Source organism: Pseudorca crassidens, chromosome 5, assembly GCF_039906515.1.
Source record: "Pseudorca crassidens isolate mPseCra1 chromosome 5, mPseCra1.hap1, whole genome shotgun sequence".
NCBI classification, from domain to species: domain Eukaryota; kingdom Metazoa; phylum Chordata; class Mammalia; order Artiodactyla; family Delphinidae; genus Pseudorca; species Pseudorca crassidens.
In genome coordinates, this window is record NC_090300.1 from 101,520,840 (window position 1) to 101,544,455 (window position 23,616).

Genomic DNA, 23,616 nt, shown 5'->3' on the forward strand with positions numbered 1-23,616 from the left:
TTCTTGGATTGGAAGAATAAATATTGTCAAAATCACTATACTACCCAATGCAAACTACAGATTCAATGCAATCCTATCAAATTACTAATGGCATTTATCACAGAAATAGAACAAAAAATCTTAAAATTTTTATGGAGACACAAAAGACCCTGAATAGCCAAAGCAATCATGAGAATGAAAAATGGAGCTGGAGGAATCAGGCTCCCTGACTTCAGACTATACTACAAAGCTATAGTCATCAAAACAGTATGATACTGGCACAAAAATAGAACTATAGCTCAATGGAACAAGATAGAAAGCCCAGAAATAAACCCATGCACCTATGGTCAATTAATATACGACAAAGGAGGCAAGACTTTACAATGGTGGAAAGACAGTCTCTTCAACAAATGGTGCTGGGAAAACTGGACAGCTACATGTAAAAAAATGAAATTAGATCATTCTTTAACACCATACACAAAAATAAGCTCAAAATGGATTAACGACCTAAATGTGAGACCAGACACTATTAAACTCCTAAAGGAAAACGTAGGCAGAACACTCCCTAACATAAATTGCAGCAATATTTTTTCTGACCCATCTCCCAGAGTAATGGAAATAAAAACAAAAATAAACAAATGGGACCTAATTAAACTCAAAAGCTTTTGCATAGCAAAGGAAACCATAAACAAAACAAAAAGACAGCCCACAAATTGGGAGAAAATATTTGCAAATCATGTGACTGACAAGGGATTAGTCTCCAAAATTTACAAAAAGCTCATGTGGCTTAATATCATGAAAACAAACAACCCAATCAAAAAATGGGCAGAAGACCTAAATAGACATTTTTCCAAGGAAGACATATGGATGGCCAAGAGGCGCATGAAAAGATGTTCAACATTGCTAATGATTAGAGAAATGCAAGTAAAAACTACAATGAGATATCACCTCACACCAGTCAAAATGGCTATCATTTAAAAATTCACAAACAGTAAATCCTGGAGAGGGTGTGGAGAGAAAGGAACCCTCCTAACTGTTAGTGGGATCATAAATTGGTATGGCCACTATGGAGAGCAGTATGCAGGGGCCTTAAAAAACTAAAAATAGAGTTATCATATGACCCTGCTATCCTACTCCTGGGCATATATCCAGAGAAAAACATGGTCTGAAAGGATACATGCACCCCAATGTTCATTGTAGCACTGTTTATAATAGCCAAGACAGAGAAGCAACCTAAGTGTCCATGGACAGAGGAATGGATAAAGAAGATTTGGTACATATATACAATGGAATATTACTCAGCTGTAAAAAAGAATGAAATAATGCCATTTGCAGCAACATGGATGGACCTAGAGATTGTCATACTGACTGAAGTAAGTCAGACAGAGAAAGAGAAATATCGTATGATATCGCTTACATGCAGAATCTAAAAAGAAATAATACAAATGAATGTATTTACAAAACAGAAATGGACTCACAGACTTAGAGAAGGAACTTATGGTTACCAGGGCGGGAAGAGTGGAGGGAAGGGTAGTAGGGAGTTTGGGATTGACATGTACAGACTACTATATTTAAAAAGGATAAACAACAAGGACCTACTGTATAGCGCAGGGAACTCTGCTCAATGTTATGTGGCAGCCTGGATGGGAGGGGAGTCTGGGCGAGAATGGATACATGTATATGTATGGCTGAGTTGCTTTGTTGTGCACCTGAAACTATCACAACATTGTTAATCGGCTATATTCCAATATAAAATAAAATGTTAAAAAAAATGAAAAGGAGTGCTTCCAATCCATTAATGATAGATTAGGTCCAGCCTTAAGTAAAATGGTGAGAAAGAATAAAATTTATCTTCAGGATTTTGGGCCTCCATGTCCTTTCATCTGTAACCAAAGGACAACCTTCCTGCCGTCTTCAATCTCACAACCCCCGACACAGAAGAAATAGGAGGGCACTTGGCTAAGAATTTAATAAAATCCTGCTGAGAAGTACTTTCACATCTCTAGACACTTCTTTGGTGACTAAGCAAGTGGCCATCAAAGTTTTAAATTAAAAAGATGGACATATTTCTGACCCAGGCAGCCTAGAGAAACACAGTTTAAAAGGGGAGGACAGGATAGAGAAAGAAAATGAATATCCAACTCTATCGGATAAAGACAGACTTGCAAATTATGAAACAATTTAGACAAATATTTATCTTTATCTGTATGAGTCATGAGTTATTTAAACTTTAGACAACACAATTTCTAAGTATTACTATTTGTACTGTAGATCTGTGTGTGTGTGCATACAAATGTCTGTAAGTTTCCTCAGTTACCTCACACAGATGGGGAGACCTGGATGGGAAACAGGCTTGGATGCCTGTGGCCATGAGGAGGTGTGCACTAGGAAGGGACACCTCCTCACCTCCTCCATCCTTTGTACTACTTGGAGAGATAGTCAGACTGGATTTGTTCTCATGAGCCTCTCCCTTAGCTATTCTGAATCTAATCACCCAGATTTTGAAAAACAGACTGCTGAGGAGACAGATGGATCCTCCAGGCAGAGTAACCCTTGTAGGAGTGGGATTTCTAGAATTGAGATTGGAGAGTCACAAGGTCAAGGTTGCATCTGACAAACATCTATGAACCTGAGGTCTGGAGAGCATCATAGGTGAACCTCAGATGAAGCGTTTAACTCCTTGGTGATTTTGTCATGAAACATGGGAAAAGACAGCTGTAGAAGATATAGCATATGCTTCCAGAAAATTCTTCCTCATGCATTATAATTTCCCAAGGGTTACCTCAACCCTTCAGGGAAGTCTGAAACAGCCTATATGGTGGGACAGAGATTTGAGGAATAGAGCATTAAATAGGAGTGTGGCCTGCCCTGCAGTCGCCCCTTAATTGGGTCCTGGCAGAGATAGCAGTACATCAAGGGAACTGGGTTAGGGGTTTCGGGTATGACTGGCAGAACTGGGAGCCATGGTGGGGGGACAGGGAGTATGATATATTGAGGAGCAACTTCTGGGAAGATAACTCAAGAAAACCCAAAAAAGTCCCTCCTCTTTCTAAATATATCCTGAAGAAATGTGAGCCTTGATGTGTGTATAGGGTGGAAAGTGGGAGATAAGGGTCCAAGATGAAGCTGATATTCATGTTACACATCCTTTCCCCTCTTCCCAACTCTTATTATCAGTTGCCTAGTGTCTTCCCTAACATCTAATACTGTACTCAGGAAAGAATCTGCTCTCAATTATTTACATCTTGGTGTGAATAAATTTAAGACAGCAGGCTTCTTTCTACTGAAGACTTCTGTAGGAGTAGGTCTAGCCTTGTGGCTGGGTTAGGATAGGAAATTAATAATAATGCAATTTGAGGTGAATTACCTCTCCCATGAGATATTTGCATTTTACTCCTGATATCTAATTGTGGAATTAAAATTTTAAAACTCATTAAAAGATATTTAATCCCAATTAAACAGAGAAAATAGTGCCTAGAGTGTATGGCTCCTAAAATCAAGCCAGGCAGTTAGCTCCCTATTCTACACTTGGTCATGGTCAGCCCTGGAAATAGGTAAGCACTCTGACACCACAGCCTTCCCTTGGGTATACTTGCACATTTCCAAGAGTTTTGTTTTGATTAGAGTTGGTTTGGGACTTAAGGCAGAATCCAGGGATCCGAATGGTTGAATTTATAAAATAAGAAGGGAAGATAAATTAAAGAGCAGTTGCCATTTGGTAGCAGAAATACACATAGAGTTCAGCCCCACTTTCTTACTCTCCCCACATGGAAGGCAAATACCATGCATTCAGGTACTTCCATTATTGACAGTTAAATATTCATGCTGGAGTCACAGGGAGAATTTATGTGTGATAAATCATCATGAAATACTCATTATAATCATATCAACATAGAATTGGTTCATAAGCATGGATATTTCATGGATACTGCTCTTCAAACATTTTCAAGTGTGAAAATGTTTTCACACTTGCTTAACCCTTCATAGTAACCCCAGAGCAGGTATTACTATTATTGTTATTCCCATTTTCTAGATGAGAAAACTAAGATAAGGGGTCACTAATGATCACACTTCTTGTGTCCTGTGATTTTCAAACTTAATCAAAGAAGACAAATTTAATATTAAAAAGTTCACATTTATAAATTTAGAAGACAATTACTTGCTTTATGAAAGGATTTATCATAGGAAATTTTCATGCCACCATATTTAAAATATAATGTATTCTTTGAGAATTTGAAATACACAGTTATGACAATTATAAAGTGATATGCATATTACAGTGACACTTGGACTCAATGTCATTGAATAGTTACACTCATATCAAAGAAATGGACATTTGAAAAAATATAAACTTACATTTCCTCTCGCCGGTAGTCTAACTCCCACTGTGAATTATTCCCATTCTGAGAATAAATAATTCCCACTGTCACAGCTACCACTATAGCTGAGACTCCTGTGTGATAAAGAGTCATAGAATTAATAATTTACCCAAGACTGGGATTAATTATAAAAGAACATGAATGAATTATACACCTGACCTTTTTCAGGATGTATTGTTCTTTCCACTATAGACAGTGTACTAAATGATCCTACAGATGTAGGTCAACAGTAGACATAGTTTTTCTGTGTTTTCCTTTCCCTATCAGTGTTGGCTATACATATCAATCCTATACTATTTCTGATTTCTTTGTAACTCTTACCACAATTTCCACTCTTAAATGGTCTAATTCCTCTTTCACTTGAATAAATTTAAATTTAGATAACACGAAAACAACTCTCCTTTGCTGGAACTCATTAAATTTTTCAAATTATTTTTCTTAAAAGAGTCACTCTGATTGCCTTGAAACATTTCTTTTAAAGTAGCTAGGAAAAGCAGGGTCAGGGTGGTGGTGGGATGAATTGGGAAATTGGGATTGACCTATATACACTAATATGTATAAAATAGATAACTAATAAGAAGCTGCTGTATTTTAAAAAATAAAATAAAATTCAAAAAAAAGAAATAAAGTTAATTTACAAAAAAAATAAAGTAGCTAGGAAGTTTATATGTGGTCTAAATCTCAAGTCAAATAAATAGAGATGTTAAAGGAAATGAACATCTTGAAGTTAGCTCATGATGTATCTAGTATAGCTGCCTTGATCACATCTGCCTTCTTCACAGGAGAAGACACTCCTTCACTAGACAGAAGGCACTCTTAGTGATTGCTGGATTTTCCATCTCCCCTACCACAGGGCCTTGTACTATTAGGTCTTCAATAGGTGTTTGTTTAAATTAAGTGATTTCAACAAAATTAAATTCCTGAGTAAGTGAAGAAGCAAACACTTACCTCATCCAATTAAAGAGATGAAAAGAATGAAATGCTGAGGAAAAGGCTTCATGGTCCTAATAAGAAGGAAATAGAGCTGGGCAGCACTGAGTCCCATCCAGGTAAATGTCACTAACACAAAATAGTGCAGCAAGATAGCAATCGCAGTGCATGTGGGATTTGAGATGACAACGGTGTCTTGTCTGGACATTTCATTATTGCTCAAGTCAGTATTATCAGTGTCACTATAGTGTCTTTAAGTTCTTATTGGAGTTTTTGATTCCAAACACAAACAGGAGGTTGAAAATCAACATTGATGTGCACAGATTGACCAATACCCAGGTTACTGAGGTTTTTCTGACTTCCCTGAAAATAAATAAATAAATAAAATTAATAAACAAAACAACTACAAAAAATACTCCAGTGAAATCATGAGGGAACAAAAGAATATTATTACCCACTGTAAATCTAGCTCATAGCTCAGTGGGCCAGCTGGTAAACGGACCTTCCCAACTACACCAGAGAAACATTCTCTTCTTATCTGATTCTCACAAAGTGAGTTTGAGAAAACAGGTTGATTCCTCCTTTCTTGAACCTGTCTTTTAATCCAAGGTGATAGCTGTTTTTCAGAGATGCCCTCCTGTGAACTCTACTTCCTGGAGTTTATGCCCAGTGTAGCCCCCTCCCAGGGCTGTCCAGTGACTTGATATAACTAACAGAATGCAGCAGAAGGCCTGGCAGCCAGGGCCAACTTATCCATCAGACAGTGGTGCTTAGCGTCCACAATATGTTTATACTTCTGTGGTCCACAACAAGGTCTTCTAATGTAAAACATGCCCAAGGACTGTTCCTTCATCTGAAGATATAATTTGTGGTTGTAGAACCAAGTTCTCTTTGAAACTCATGACATATCACAGGTCTCTCCGGTATTAAAGAAAGTTATAAAATTTCATTCACTACCATCTAGATCCTTATGAATTTTTCAGATTATAAGGCCTCTTGAAATAAATATTTCACTATTAATGTGCTTAAAGTTCTAACACCTTCAAGAACTTCTCTATTTCTAAGGTCTCAGAATTTGATGAACAAATCTGTTTGCTAATTATATATCCTTTACGGTCCTACCACAACATTCCACCATGGTCCTACTTAGTCTTTGGATTCCCACACTGAATAAAAAGCTTGTATTAAAACAGAACTCTGTCCATCCTCATGATATTTTAGTTGAGATTTTCTGGATAATTCAAAATTTTATTAAGCCTTCTGAAAATTTTAATGGGCAGAAATGCAAAAAGCTTTCAGAAGAATCCATTTATATAAAAGTAAAGTTAGTTTTTAATTTTTCTCCAATTTCAAACATAAATTATCTACAGCGAGAACAGGCTATTTTCAAACGGGTCTTCTGTATATTACTATATTCTGTGCATTTTTATTATATGTACAGAAATATATAATATATATACTATCTATGACAGCAAAACTGCTAAAAACAAGTTGATAGAGGACACACACACACACACACACACACAAATATGATGACAATTGGAAAGAGTGAGATTTTAGGCAAAGAAACTATCTGGTTGGTCAAAAAGTTCATTCTGGTTTTTCCATGCCATCTTACAGAAAAACCCAGATGAACTTTTTGGCCAAACCAATAGTTATGCAGCTACCACAACTTACTCACATGGAACCAAATAACTGTCTGTTCAAGTGTCTTTACAAATGAAAAGACAGATACAAGAGCCATTTTACTTTACATGACAGACATAATTATATGGCATGTAATTTTCCTTCAAGGCACTTACCACAATTTTTAATTATATATTTATTTCTGTATATACTTGTACAATGTCTGTCTTCCCCCCGAGAATGTAAATTCCAAGGGAGAGGGGAGTTTATATGTCTTGTTCATAGTTTTGTATTTACCTCCTCACATGTTGCTTGGCACATAGTAAGCACTCAATGTAAAAATCTTAAACGAAGGGCAAGAGACTCATTAAGTGTGAAAGGTAAAGAAAAGAATCAAAAATAATTCTGGGTCTCTGGACAAACAGCTGATTCTAGGTATGGGGGAGAAAAAGTGAAAGATGTACCTGGTCCATCTTGCTGTGCCTTAAATAAGGAAACGCTTATAGACTGATAGGGACATGAAAAAACAACATGAAAGGACTCCCTCCAGCTACACTGGAGAGTACACTTCTTTCCAAAGTAATATAGTGACTAAATATAGAAAGAATGATAGATTAGAGATCATCATTCACCCACCAATGTACTCATATATACCAGTTAGGATCATCAGTGAATACCAAAACCACTGAGTAAAAGTTGGGGAACAGAATATTCACACAGTCCCAGTTTCACTGCATGGATTGCCTATTATTTACAAAGGGAAAAATTGAGACTTTACAGTATAGAAATCTACAAGACACTACTTAAAACAAGGAAGCAAATGACACAGCAATAACGGGACAAACTGACATCATGCACTTCTTGCTGTGCCACAATGAAAAAGACTTAATGATTAGAATTCTCATCAAAAATATGTAACCTGTACCTAATCATTGGAAAATTTCCGAGAAATTTTATATTGTAGAATATTCTACCTTCTATAAAATAACTAACCTGAACACTTCAAATATTTTATTTTAATGTCATGAAAGACCAAAACAAACAAATTTAAAAAGCAGAGGAATTATTCTAGGCTAAAGACAACTAAAGAGACACAACTACTAAATAAATTGGGGAGGGAACAGCTAAAATGGACATTATTGGAACAGCTGGAGAAATTTGAATATGGACATTAACATGATAACATTATATTAATGTTAAATTCTTGAGTAAAATATTCTGAGTGAGGATAATAATATTATACTATCTAGGAGTGCCCTTGTTTTTGGGAGATGCATACATGCTTGAAGAATTTAGAGATGACAGTCATGATGTTTACAACTTACTTTCAAAATTTCAGGAAAAAAAAGAAAAAGAAAGAAGGCAAAATATTAACAACTGGTGAATCAAGGTGAAGGGTATTTGGGTGTTCACTTAGTCTCTTTCAACACTTCTACAGACTTTTAATTTTTTTAAATAAACTTCAGGAAAAAATGTTTAAATGGCAATATCTTTAGAACAAAAAATTCCAGAATCTACACATCTGAGAAAACAGTTGTGAAGGAATTTATTAGAGAGAAATAATTCTGAAGGAAAGAAGCATTGTGATACATCTTGAGTTTGGGAGGAAAAACCAGATGAGAAAACATTTTCTTTTAGATTCCATATAAATGTGTTAGCATACGATATTTGTTTTTCTCTTTCTGACTTACTTCACTCTGTATGACAGACCCTAGGTCCATCCACCTCACCATAAATAAATCAATTTCGTTTCTTTTTATGGCTGAGTAGTAGTCCATTGTATATATGTGCCACATCTTCTTTATCCATTCATTTGTCAATGGACACTTAGGTTGCTTCCATGTCCTGGCTATTGTAAATAGAGCTGCAATGAACATTGTGGTACATGACCTTTTTTTTTTTTTTTTTTGCGGTACGCGGGCCTTTCACTGTTGTGGCCTCTCCCGTTGTGGAGCACAGGCTCCAGACACACAGGCTCAGAGGCCATGGCTCACGGGCCTAGCTGCTCCGCGGCATGTGGGATCTTCCCAGACCGGGGCACGAACCCGTGTCCCCTGCATCGGCAGGCGGATTCTCAACAACTGCACCACCAGGGAAGCCCCATGACTCTTTTGGAAGTATGGTTTTCTCAGGGTATATGCCCAGTAGTGGGATTGCTGGGTCATATGGTAGTTCAATTTTTAGTTTTTTGTTTTTTTTTTTTTGCGGTACGCAGGCCTCTCACTGCTGTGGCCTCTCCCGTTGCGGAGCACAGGCTCCAGATGCGCAGGCTCAGCGGCCATGGCTCACGGGCCCAGCCGCTCCGCGGCATCCTCCCAGACCAGGGCACGAACCCGCGTCCCCTGCATCGGCAGGCGGACTCTCAACCACTGCGCCACCAGGGAAGCCCCAATTTTTAGTTTTTTAAGGAACCTCCATACGGTTCTCCATAGTGGCTATATCAATTTACATTCCCACCAACAGTGTGAGAGGGTTATCTTATCTCCACATCCTCTCCAGCATTAATTGTTTGTAGATTTTCTGATGATGCCCATTCTAACCGGTGTGAGGTGATACCTCATTGTAGTGTTGATTTGCATTTCTCTAATGATTAGTGTGTTCAGCATCCTTTCATGTGTTTATTGGCAAACTATATATCTTCTTTGGAGAAATGTCTATTTAGGTCTTCTGCCCATTTCTGGATTGGGTTGTTTGTCTTTTTGATATTGAGCTGCTTGTATAATTTGGAGATTAATCCTTTGTCAGTTGTTTCATTTGCAAATATTTTCTCCCATTCTGAGGGTTGTCTTTTGGTCTTGTTTATGGTTTCCTTTGCTGTGCAAAAGCTTTGAAGTTTCACTAGGTCCCATTTGTTTATTTTTGTTTCTATTTCCATTTCTCTAAGAGGTGGGTCAAAAAGGATCTTGCTGTGATTTATGTCATAGAATGTTCTGCCTAAGTTTTCATCTAAGAGTTTCATAGTGTCTGGCCTTACATCTAGGTCTTTAATCCATTTTGAGTTTATTTTTGTGTGTGGTGTTAGGGAGTGATCTAATCTCATACTTTTACATGTAGCTGTCCAGTTTTCCCAGCACCACTTATTGAAGAGGCTGTCCTTTCTCCATTGTATATTCTTGCCTCCTTTTTCAAAAATAAGGTGACCATATGTGCGTTCGTTTATCTCTGGGCTTTCTACCCTGTTCCATTGATCTATATTTCTGTTTTTCTGCCAGTACCATACTGTCTTGACTACTGTAGCTTTGTAGTATAGTCTGAAGTCTGTGAGACTGATTCCTCCAGCTCCGCTTTTCTTTCTCACGATTGCTTTGGCTATTTGGCATCTTTTGTGTTTCCATACAAATTGTGAATTTTTTGCTCTAATTCTGTGAAAAATGCCATTGGTAGTTTGATAGGGATTGCGTTGAATCTGTAGATTGCTTTGGGTAGTATAGTCATTTTCACAGTGTTGATTCTTCCAATCCAAGAACATGGTATATCTCTCCATCTGTTCGTATCATCTTTAATTTCTTTCATCAGTGTCTTAAGTTTCCTGCATACAGGTCTTTTCTCTCCTTAGGTAGGTTTATTCCTATGTATTTTACTCTTTTTGTTGCAATGGTAAATGGGAGTGTTTCCTTAATTTCTCTTTCATATTTTTCATCATTAGTGTATGGGAATGCAACAAATTTCTGTGCATTAATTTTGTATCCTGCTACTTTACCAAATTCATTGATTAGCTTTAGTAGTTTTCTGGTAGCATCTTTAGGATTCTCTATGTTTAGTATCATGTCATCTGCAAACAGTGACAGTTTTACTTCTTTTCCAATTTGTATTCCTTTTCTTTTTCTTCTCTGATTGCTGTGGCTAAAACTTCCAAAACGATGTTGAATAATAATGGTGAGTGGGCAATTTTGTCTTGTTCCTCATCTTAGAGGAAATAGTTTCAGTTTTTCACCATTGAGAACGATGTTGGCTGTGGGTTTGTCATATATGGCCTTTATTATGTTGAGGTAAGTTCCCTCTCTGTCTACTACCTGGAGGGTTTTTATCATAAATGGGTGTTGAATTTTGTTGAAAGCTTTTTCTGCATGTATTGAGACGATCAATTGGTTTTTCTCCTTCAATTTGTTGATATGGTGTATCACATTGATTGATTTGTGTATATTAAAGAATCCTTGCATTCCTGGGATAAACCCCACTAGATCATGGTGTATAATCTTTTTAATGTGCTGCTGGATTCTGTTTGCTAGTATTTTGTTGAGCATTTTTGCACCTATGTTCATCAGTGATATTGGCCAGTAGTTTTCTTCTTTTGTGACATCTTATGTCTGGTTTTGGTATCAGGGTGATGGTGGCCTCGTAGAATGAGTTTGGGAGTGTTCCTCTCTGCTATATTCTGGAAGAGTTTGAGAAGCATAGGCGTTAGCTCTTCTCTAAATGTTTGATAGAATTCACTTGTGAAGCCATCTGATCCTGGGCTTTTGTTTGTTGGAACATGTTTAATCACAGTTTCAATTTCAGGGCTTGTGATTGGTCTGTTTATATTTTCTGTTTCTTCCTGGTTCAGTCTCAGAAGGTTGTGCTTTTCTAAGAATTTGTCCATTTCTTCCAGGTTGTCCATTTTATTGGCATAGAGTTGCTTGTAGTAGTTTCTTAGGATGCTTTGTATTTCTGCAGTGTCAGTTGTAACTTCTCCTTTTTCATTTCTAATTTTATTGATTTGAGTGCTCTCCCTCTTTTTCTTGATGAGCCTGGCTAATGGTTTATCAATTTTGTTTATCTTCTCAAAGAACCAGCTTTTAGTTTTATTGATCTTTGCTATCATTTCCTTCATTTCTTTTTCATTTATTTCTGATCTGATCTTTATGATTTCTTTCCTTCTGCTAACTTTGGGGTTTTTTTGTTTTTATTTCTCTATTTGCTTTAGATGTAAGGTTAGATGTTTTTCGAGATGTTTCTTGTTTCTTTTTTTTTTGGCTATGTTGGGTCTTCATTGCTGCACACGGGCTATCTCTAGTTGCGGCAAGCAGGGGCTATTCTTTGTTGCGGTGCACAGGCTTCTCATTGCGGTGGATTCTCTTGTTGCAGAGAATCAGCTCTAGGCATTCAGGCTTTGGCACCTGTGGCACTCGGGCTCAGTAGTTGTGGCTCGTGGGCTCTAGAGCGCAGGCTCAGTAGTTGTGGCACACAGGCTTAGCTGCCCCCATGGTATGTGGGATCCTCCCAGACCAGGGCTCTAACCCACGTCCCCTGCACCAGCAGGCAGATTCTTAACCACTGCGCCAGTAGGGAAGTCCAAGATGTTTCTTGAGGTAGGATTGTATTGCTATAAACTTCCCTCTTAGAACTGCTTTTGCTGCATCCCATAGGTTTTTGGGAGTGGTGTTTCATTGTCATTTGTGTCTAGGTATTTTTTGATTTCCTCTTTGATTTCTTCAGTGATCTCTTGGTTATTTAGTAGTGTATTGTTTAGCTTCCACGTGTTTGTATTTTTTACAGATATTTTCCTGTAATTGATATCTAGTCTCATAGCATTGTGGTCAGAAAACATACTTCATACGATTTCAATTTTCTTAAATTTACCAAGGCTTGATTTGTGACCCAAGATATGATCTATCCTGGAGAATGTTCCATGAGCACTTGAGAAAAATGTGTATTCTGTTGTTTTTGGATAGAATGTCCTATAAATGTCAATTAAGTCCATCTTGTTTAATGTATTATTTAAAGCTTGTGTTTCCTTATATATTTTCATTTTGGATGATCTGTCCATTGGTGAAAGTGGAGTGTTAAAATCCCTGAATATAACTGTGTTATTTTCAATTTCCCCTTTTATGGCTGTTAGCATTTGCCTTATGTATTGAGGTGCTCCTAGGTTGGGTGCATATATACTTACAATTGTTACATCTTTTTCTTGGATTGATCCCTTGATCATTTTGTGGTGTCCTTCTTTCTCTCTTGTAATAGTCTTTATTTTAAAGTCTATTTTGCCTGATATGAGAACTGCTACTCCATCTTTCTTCTGATTTCCATTTGCATGAAATTTCTTTTTCCATCCCCTCACTTTCAGTGTGTATGTGTCCCTAGGTCTGAAGTGGGTCTCTTGTAGACAGCATATATACAGGTCTTGTTCTTGTATCCATTCAGCCAGTCTATGTCTTTTGGTGGGAGCATTTAATCCATTTACATTTAAGGTAATTATCGATATGTATTTTCCTATTCCCATTTTCTTGATTGTTTTAGGTTTGTTATTGTAGGTCTTTTCCTTCTCTTGTGTTTCCTGCTTAGAGAAGTTCCTTTAGCATTTGTTGTAAAGCTGGTTTTGTGGTGCTGAATTCTCTTAACTTTTGCTTGTCTCTAAAGGTTTTAATTTCTCCTTTGAATCTGAATGAGATCTTTGCTGGGTAGAGGAATCTTGGTTGTAGGTTTTTCCGTTTCATCACTTTAAATATGTCCTGCCACTCCCTTCTGGCTTGCAGAGTTTCTGCTGAGAAATCAGCTATTAACCTTATGGGGATTCCCTTGTATGTTATTTGGTGCTTTTCCCTTGCTGCTTTTAATATTTTTTCTTTGTATTTAATTTTTGATAGTTTGATTAATGTGTGTCTTGGCGTGTTTCTCATTGGATTTATACTGTATGGGACTCTCTGTGCTTCCTGGACTTGACTATTTCCTTTCCCATATTAGGGAAGTTTTCAACTATAATCTCTTCAAATGTTTTCTCAGTTCCTTTCTTTTTCTCTTCTTCTGGGACCGCTATAATTCAAATGATGGGACATTTAATGTTGTCCCAGAGGTCTCTGAGACTGTCCTCAAGTCTTTTCATTCTTTTTTCTTTATTCTGCTCTGCGGTACTAATTTCCACTATTTTATCTTCCACGCCACTTATCCATTCTTCTGTCCCAGTCATTCTGCTATTGATTCCTTCTAGAGAATTTTTAGTTTCATTTTTTGTGCTGTTCATCATTGTTTGTTTGCTCCTTAGGTCTTCTAGGTCCTTGTTAAATGTTTCTTGTATTTCCTCCATTCTATTTCCAAGATTTCGGATCATCCTTACTATCATTACTCTGACTTCTTTTTCAGGTAGACTGCCTATTTCCTCTTCATTTGTTAGGGGTGATGGGTTTTTACCTTGCTCCTTCATCTGCTGTGTATTTCTCTGCCTTCTCATTTTGCTTAACTTACTTTATTTGGCGTCTCCTTTTCGCAGGCTGCATGCTCATAGTTCCCACTTTTTCCCCCGCAGTGGGTGAGGTTGGTTCAGTGGGTTTTGTAGGCTTCCTGGTGGAGGGGACCACTGCCTGTGTTCTGGTGGATGAGGCTAGATGTTGCCTTTCTGCTGGGCAGGACCACGTCCAGTGGTGTTGTGTGGGGTGTCTGTGACCTTATTATGATTTTAGGCAGCCTCTTTGCTGATGGATGGGGTTGTGTTCCTGTCTTTCTGTTTGGTATGGGGTGTCAAGAACTGTAGCTTGCTGGTCATTGAGTGCAGCTGGGTCTTAGCACTGAGATGGAGATCTCTGGGAGAGCTTTCGCCATTTGATATTAGGAGCGGCCTGGAGGTCTCTGGTGGTCCAATGTCCTGAACTCAGCTCTCCCACCTCAGATGCTCAGGCCTGACACCTGGCTGGAGCACCAAGACCCTGTCAGCCACACGGCTTAGAAGAAAAGGGAGAAATAAGGAGCTTCCCTGGTGGTGCACTGGTTAAGATCCACCTGCCAATGCAGGGGACACAGCTTCGAGTACTGGCCCTGGAAGATCCCACATGCCGCAGAGCAACTAAGCCCATGTGCCACAACTACTGAGCCTGTGCTCTAGAGCCCGCAAGCCACAACTACTGAGCCCATGAGCTACAACTACTGAGCTCATGAGCCACAACTACTGAGTCCATGAGCCACAACTACTGAGCCCGCGTGCCACAGCTACTGAGCCCATGTGCCTAGAGCCCGCGCTCCTCAACAATAGAAGCCACTGCAATGAGAAGCCCGCGCACCACACTGAAGAGTAGCCAAAGAAGTGCACAGCAATGAAGAACCAAAGCAGCCAAAAATAAATAAATAAAATAAATTTCTAAAAAAATAAATAAATAAAATGGTTAATTTTATATCCTAAATTTAAAAAAAAAAAGAAAAGGGAGAAATAAACAGAAAAAATATAAATAAATAAAATAAAGTTATAAAATAAAAAATTTAAAAAAGAAAGAGAGGGCAATGAAACCAATAAACAAATCCACCAATAATAACAAGTGCTAAAAAGTATAATAATAATTTTTTAAAATGAAGGACAGAACCCTAGGACAAATGATAAAAGCAAAGCTATACAGACAAAATCACACAAAAAAGCATACACATACACACACACAAAAAGAGAAAAAGGAAAAAAATATATATATATATATAAAGGAAGAGAGCAACCAAATCAATAAACAAATCTACCAAGATAATAAGCTCTAAATACTAAACTAAGATAAACATAAAACCAGAAACAAATTAGATGCAGAAAGCAAACCCCAAGTCTACAGCTACTCCCAAAGTCCACCGCCTCAATTTTGGGATGATTCGTTGTCTATTCATGTATTCCACAGATGCAGGGTACATCAAGTTGATTGTGGAGATTTAATCCACTGTTCCTGAGGCTGCTGGGAGAGACTTCCCTTTCTCTTCTTTGTTTGCACAGCTCCTGGGGTTCAGCTTTGGATTTGGCCCTGCCTGTGCATGTAGGTCACCTGAGGGTGTCTGTTCTTTGCTGAGACAGGACCGAGTTAAAGTAGCAGCTGATTAGGGGGCTGTGGCTCACTTAGACCAGGAGGAGGGAGGGGTACAGAATGTGGGGCAAGCCTGCAGCGACAGAGGGCAGCATGATGTTGCAACAGCCTGAGGCACACTGTGTATTCTCCCGGGGAAGTTGTCCCTGGATCACGGGACCCTGGCAGTGGCGGGCTGCACAGGCTCCCGGGAGGGGAGGTGTGAATAGTGATCTGTGTTTGCACACAGGCTTCTTGGTGGCTGCAGCAGCAGCCTTGGTGCTTCATGCCCGTCGCTGGTGCCCGCGCTGATAGCTATGGCACACGCCTGTCTCTGGAGCTCATTTAGGTGGTGCTCTGAATCCCCTCTCCTCGCGCACCCGGAAACAATGGTCTCTTGCCTCTTAAGCAGTTCCAGACTTTTTCCTGGACTCCCTCCCGGCTAGCTGTGGAGCACTAGCCCCCTTCAGGCTGTGCACCAGCCAACCCCAGTCCTCTCCCTGAGATCTGACTTCCGAAGCTGGAGCCTCAGCTCTCAGCCCCCATCTTCCCCAGACAAGCCTCTCAGGCTGGTGAGTGCTGGTCGGCACCGATCCTCTGTGCGGGAATCTCTCTGCTTTGCCCTCTGCATCCCCGTTGCTGCGCTCTCCCCTGTGGCTCCAAAGCTTCCCCCCTACCCACCCCCTGTCTCTGCCAGTCAAGGGGCTTCCTAGTGTGTGGAAACCTTTCCTCCTTCACAGTTCCCTCCCAGAGGTGCAGATCCCATCTCTATTCTTTTGTCTCTGTTTTTTCTTTTTTCCTTTGCCCTACCCAGATACATGGGGGAGTTTCTTGCCTTTGGGAAGTCTGAGGTCTTCTGCCAGCATTCAGTAGGTGTTCTGTAGGAGTTGTTCCACATGGAGATGTATTTTTGACGTATTTGGGGGGAGGAAGGTGATCTCCACCTCTTACTCCTCCACCATCTTGAAGGTCCTCTCTCAAAATTTTTTTTAAAAGTTTTACCATTTGAAACCTTAATACAGTTTAAAATTTACTTTTATCCTCAAAAACTTGCTGATTAGCAACATTTCTCTTTGCCAATGCAGATTGGCAGTTATGCTTCTATTCAACACTAAGGAACTGTGTGGCATTGATGAACTATGGGACCACATTAATTTTATGTGACAAACTTGTAATTACATGGTATGTAATTTTCCTTCAAGGCACTTACCACAGTTTGTAAGTATACATTTATTTGTGTGTATGTCTTAGTCTCTCCAGGACTGAGTATCTTGTAAAATGTGTATGTTGAACTAAATCTGATTTTCTTTCCAGTTCCAAGAGACTGTATTCTAATGGGAATATGCTGAAAGGAAATGATATCAGGATAGCAATTTCTCTCATGAGAAGAGCCTGCTTCCCTTCAGGTTACCTGGTGCTGACCAGTAATATAATTGTGAGAGCCAGAGCAGCAATGGACAGTGCACATCCAAATGTGGAAAATACATCTAGTAATTCAGGATATTTATATTCTTTTTTGAAACTCTGGAAAGTAAGTTGACTCATTATTTTTAAATAACCATTCTGAACTATCTATGAAAGTCAACATCATAAAGAGGTACACTGATTAAAGCAATCAGATATATTGATCAAAATAGCCAGATATGTCTTTTTTTATATAAAGCTGTGATTTTTTTTTTTTTTTTTTTTTTTTTTTTTTTTTTTTTTTTTGCTGTACGCGGGCCTCTCACTGTTGGGGCCTCTCCCGTTGCAGCGGAGCACAGTCTCCGGATGCGCAGGCTTAGCAGCCATGGCTCACGGGCCCAGCCGCTCCGCGGCATGTGGGATCTTCCCGGACCGGGGCACGAACCCATGTCCCCTGCATCGGCAGGCGGACTCTCAACCACTGCGCCACCAGGGAAGCCCCAAGCTGTGATATTTTTAAAGGAAATAAATCAACTCCTTATCTCTAAGCAGTTTACATGAAATAGAGGCTTAAGAACAGTTACCTAACTAATTCAGTTAGGGAAGACATATATACTATTCCTCAATGTCTAAAATCAAAGTTGTTTGTGTTAGATCTAAATTGGCTAGAGTTGCTTTATTTACCCATTAAATTATTTTTATGTGTAACTATAATCCAAGGGAAAATCTGCATATCTAAGCTAATGTACTAAAAATAAAGTTGCAGAAATATTTTTATGGACATGGAAAGATATTCAAACGATCCTGTTCATTTTTCTTTGGAAAATGGGGTATAATTTTTATGTAGTATATCTATATCTACCCCAGCTTTTTAGTATGTAGTCATAGAAAAATATATTCCACATGAGTACGTACTCTTAGAAATCTGGAGAGGTAATAATGGCGGTCACTGGGTGGATAGGATATATATACATAATTATTTTTGCTTGTCTGTACTTTCTAATTTTTCAAATTGTTAAAATTAGAAAAGCTGAAAATGCTTATTTATAAAACATGAAAATAGTATAGAAACATAATTTTAAAAAGCACACGTTCCTCTTTACTGCCTCTACCCCACATCATACTCTACCTCTTGAAATCCTATTCTTCTCCAGAGGTGACCTTTTTATAGGTGCTTACAAATATTATCTATGTCTCTTTGCACAAATAAACAGGGGTTTGTTAACATAATCAAATTATTTTCAAACTATTTTAAGATATCATACACATTTTTCCATGTCAGTATATTTCTGTTGAGTAAGCAGACTCACTCTGTATGCAATGAGTATGTATTGCTTTAGTAGGGAAAAAATAAAAATAAAATAAACTTTGTTTTAAAAAATAATAAAACAGGGCTTCCCTGGTGGCACAGTGGTTGAGAGTCCACCTGCCGATGCAGGGGACACAGGTTCGTGCCCCGGTCCGGGAAGATCCCACGTGCCGCAGAGCAGCTGGGCTCGTAAGCCATGGCCGCTGAGCCTGCACGTCCAGAGCCTGTGCTCCACAACGGGAGAGGCCACAAGAGTGAGAGGCCCGCGTACCGCCAAAAAAAAATAATAATAACAAAACAAAAATTTCACATTACTTCCTATCTGCAGTATACTAAGTAGATGACAAAGAATCATAGAATACATATATCTTCAGATCTTAGAAATCATCTATACACTCAGAGCCTATCTGCTCTTAAACTTTACATACAATTCTAATCAGCTTTTTTTTTAAAATTTTGCAACCAAAACTAATTATAAACATGAGTAGGTGGGCATTGAGGCAGACTCAGATATTAGTAAGAATAGCTGAAAGTCTGACTTCAAAAAAGGAGAAAAATAACTATGACAGTATAGTCTGTATCATTTAATATACAAAGCAATCTGAGCTTTACACAGCTATTCAATAATACTAATGATCTTAAGATATCAAAAAAGGTAAAATTTTATCTTTACATTTCTGATTGAGAAATCAGATCTCTCTGTAATGCAAGTTATAAAATAAATAGTCAAAATCAATTTTTAAATATTTGGTAATTAAAATAAGAAAATGATAGTTATCTCAAAAATATTTTAAAAGCAAGGCTCTATAATTTGATATTCTATGTTGTACCAGTACGTTCTGGATCTCCATTGGCTTCTCAAATACGGGTACATCTTAGCTACTAGAAAATTAAAACATCTGCTTCTCTTTGGAAGAGTCATAGTGTTACTAGGCCCTTAGTAAGGGTAAGACACTCTACATCCCTCCCCATTCCACTGCATATAAAAACATTCCATCCAGTATATAAACAAACATTTTTGTTTTCACCAGAATAATAGGTTTCTGGAAATGAAACAAACAGAAGCCCGTCTTCCTAAAAAGGTCAGCCCAAGAAATCTCAGAGGTGTATAAACAGCTGCACACCAGAGCTGTTGCCAGTTACTTGTACGGGGTAGCACTGGAATGAAACAGCACACACGGAGGTATTATGGGACAAGTTGAATTAAAGAGCTTTTCCTCTTATATCTTCTGGCATAAACTTAGTAACTTAGATGATTACAATGGAAAAAGCTGTGGGTAACTGATGCAGACTGCCCACCCACAGCTATGTATGTACTGAACCTGTCTTCAGCACACAGCTATACAGCCTTATCTCTGGCTGTAGCAACTTCATGCTTCTGATATGTGAGTTAGTTGAGTGCAGTCCGTCAACTCCTCTTTTGCACGTGGGCTCCCTTCTCATTATTAAATACACAGTACTGAACTCATCTATCCGGAGACTATATTGCAAAAAACTCTATTCTACTTGCCTTTACCAGCACTTCCCTTCTTAGTCCTCTAACTCCATTCCCTGTTTTTCTGTTTAATCTGAGTTGAGTGTCTATGTAAACGAACCCCCCAAATTATCTCCAGTTAGTACATACCAAAATCATATATAAGGAAATTCTTGTCAGGAAGGAGATTACCGTGCACACCCTTACCATCAATACCGCGAAGTTAGTAGTATGGTTGCAGCGGCAGCGCAAGAATCCATCAATGACTCCTTCTTTGTGACAGCCATGTGTGTCCCAATCCTTCAGGGAAAAATTCCAATAGTCACAGGCATAGGAATGAAGCTGGAATTCTTTTTCATTGTACTGTGAATTGATAAGACAATGGCAACTGATTTTTCAAAATGCTTAATTGGGTAGAAAAAAATCAAATAGGCCAAGATAAGCATATGAGAAACCAATTAGATATGTACAAAGCATAGCATCTTCATTACAGATTGAGGAGAGGAAAAGGGATACAAAATTCAAAGTAGTTAATTTTGGGTTTAGCTAGTCTACAAAAATATGGATGGGGGAAGTTGAAGTGAACACTGTCAAAGAATCTTTCAAAGAGTTGTTCTGTGAATTTCTTTTGCCCAAACTGTCCCTGGTTTTGCAATCAAGAGTGGGCTGAATTATTTCTGTTAATAGGAAAACTCACCCTTGGACTAAAAAACATTTCAACAGAAGTGCTCTGATCTTCCACATTTTCATCAGTTTTGCTTGAGATAATTTTTTGACTAAAATGTGATTTAGCTATAAAAGTTTTTGATTGGAAAAGCTTGCTGTTTTGATACACTACAAAGCCACATGCCTTGGCATTAGCTGTGAGGGGGAAAAAAGGACACTAAAATTAATAAATGAACCTTAGGGTAAGCAAGAAACAAAGTCCCATGCCATCACTGAACTGCATGACTGCTTAATACTTGGGTAAAGTACAGAAAACGTGGTTTGCTGGCTGCCTTTATTTAATTGCGGTATGTAATTAACATATGATCTGTGGTTGGCTATTCCACCCTCATTAAGTTTTTTTCCTGAGATAAGATTCCTTATGTTCTAAATGGAAACCATAATTCCTGTCTAATCCGCCTGGAAAAAAAATTGGAAGTATATCATGTATAAAGTAAACATTCTTACTTTCTATGCAGTGAGACGGAGTGAACACGATGTGAAGGTAGCTCAAGACCACGTTGCTTCCCCCACTGACAAGACATCAAACAAGAAACAGCAGAGGGTGAACATCAGGACAGCTGTACCTAGAGGATTGCTCTGTGAGGTCTGTCTCCCATTCAGAGGGACTGAGCAGGGACCACTGTATTAACAGACTGGAGCTCAAGTTGTGCATATCAGGGAAACAGCAGAGGGTGAACTCTGCTGTATTTCACAAGTGAAAAACGTGTGTGTGTATTTGCATGTGTGTGTATATATATACGTGTGTGTGTATATATATATATACACACACACACACACATATATGTATATTATATATACAAGGAAAACTAAAGCGGTGGTGGTGAGACCAGCCTAATCAGTCTTGTGCTTTGAGAGATAGGCAGGCAAGGACCTGACAGCTCCCCAGATGTCCTCCACAGCCAGCCACTTTGCTCTGTCCTCATCTGGGAAATAAAGACATTGGCTTCTGAGGTGTTTTCATGGCACGTTAAGCCCACCAAATTGTTCCTCCTGGATACTAGGTGACAAAGTTAACCCTAAAAATGTAGTATGCCTTCTTTTTAATCTTATTTTTATAAAAGAGTGACATGCTTGATGTAAAATCCAAATCCATCCAAGTATATAGATTTAAAACATGAAATTCCCTACTCACCCATCTCCTCATTTCTACAGTATTCTGGTTATTTATTAGAAAATCATCTTTTCATCTAGATAATTAGATTCACTAGAATAAATTATATTTACCATTATCTTATAATTTTAAAAGAATCTCCATATCTCTAGACATAATCCTCCTTGATGTTTATTTATATTCTCTCTTTTCTTGATCAAACTTGTCAGAAGCTTGCATATTTTTCATTAGTCTTTCATGGAATCAAATTTTTATTTTGTTGATCAACTCTAGCATTTGTTAATTTCTATTTTTATTAATTTCTTCCTTCTAGATTTCTTTACATTTATTTTAATTTTTATGCCTCTTTAGCTGAATGATTATTTTTTAACAATTTCTTTTATTATCTAATGAATTTATTAAAGGATATACGTTTTCCTTTAAATACATAAATTCAAGGTGTACTGAATACCTAAATACAAACACAAACACTAAAAATATTCAGGAGAAAATATAGGAGACTAGCATGACTTTAGTAGAGCAATGAATTTTTTTTAAGTACCAATTACAGAAAAAAGATTGGTACATTGGACTGCATTATAAATTAAAATTTGAGTATGACAAAAGACATGAAAAACCAAGTAAAAGATAGCTATAGACTGGAGAGAAGATATTTGCAACTTCTACAACCAATAAAGAATTAGCCAATTAGAATTATATAACCAGTGAGAATTATGAACTTAGTCTTTCTAAAATATGTACTTTCTGGCACTGGATTTTTTTATTTGGGGAGAGAATAAAAGTAAATGTGTGTGTTTGGTTTGCTTATTGTAGTTGAATTAACCAATTTTTTTTTAGACTCTGAAAAGTACAATGTATGGATACCAAGGGGGAAAGAGTGGGGGTGGGAGGAATTGGGAGATTGGGATTGACACATATACGCTAGTGGTATTATGTATAAAATAGACAACTAATGAGAATGTACTGTATAGCACAGGGAACTCTACTTAATGCACTGTGGTGACCTAAATGGGAAAGAAATCTAAAAAAGAGGGCATATATGTATATGTATAGCTGATTCATTTTGCTGTACAGCAGAAACTAATGCAACATTGTAAAGCAACTATACTCCAACAAAAATTAATTAAGAAAAAAAAGAAAAGTACAAACATTTCAAGATAGACATAAGAATTTCTAAAGGGCCACATGCAAGATGATAAGGAGCTCATGGTGGGCACCATACTAGTAGAGATAACTGAAAATTGGTACTGCTAGATGATAACTGCATCAATTACATAAAATATCCCAAGGTCAGGTCTATAGGATGAATTTAAGCCTGTGAGTGTCATTCCACTAGTAAACACAGGCAAAGCTTACGACTGAGTATTTTTTAAATGTATTTTTAAATGTAAAACTGAACCACTTTAGCTAGATTTTTGTTGGAAAACAAATTTGCATCCATGGCCAGAGCATTTCAATTCTGCTACCCTCCAAAGGGTTTTTGCAAAGAAAGAGAGGAAAAAATAAAAAAAGAAATTATCTCTATGGCCTAGAATAGTAGACTTGACATTAACATAATTTGTCAGAACTCAAACATACTCAAACACAAATTATTCAGTGTGAAACAGTAAACATTATTTCTCGTTCAATGGATGTAAGTTATTAATTCCATGAATTGGAGTGCATTTTTTCATGTAACATAATTTAAGACCTGCTTTTCGTGGTGTTGAGCAAGATCTGAAGTTCAGCCTGTTCATTCAGATTCAGTTTGTCCACACTTGCATTTACAACTGTGGAACCAGAAACCAGAGAATCCCTAGTTCCTATGAGAAGGAAAAAAAGCAGAATTTCATAAAAGCCTACACTTTCACGAATAGAGCATTATCGGTAGCAGAATGCTCTCTGCTATTACAAGAACCTGAAACAAACAGCTCACCTTTCAGCACAGTGAAGAGAACACCTGTAGATCCCACAGT

General features: G+C 37.9%; 1 protein-coding gene across 1 annotated transcript in view; it reads right to left on the reverse strand.

Moving 5' to 3' along the window:
* ADGRG7 (adhesion G protein-coupled receptor G7) overlaps positions 1-23,616 on the reverse strand; it is a 62,331-nt gene that overhangs the window by 31,748 nt on the left and 6,967 nt on the right. The window contains 8 exon segments of the mRNA XM_067739100.1: positions 4,336-4,432; positions 5,307-5,533; positions 5,535-5,651; positions 17,046-17,158; positions 20,029-20,184; positions 20,519-20,682; positions 23,356-23,463; positions 23,577-23,616. Of these exon segments, the coding sequence (XP_067595201.1) occupies positions 4,336-4,432; positions 5,307-5,533; positions 5,535-5,651; positions 17,046-17,158; positions 20,029-20,184; positions 20,519-20,682; positions 23,356-23,463; positions 23,577-23,616 (1,022 nt within the window).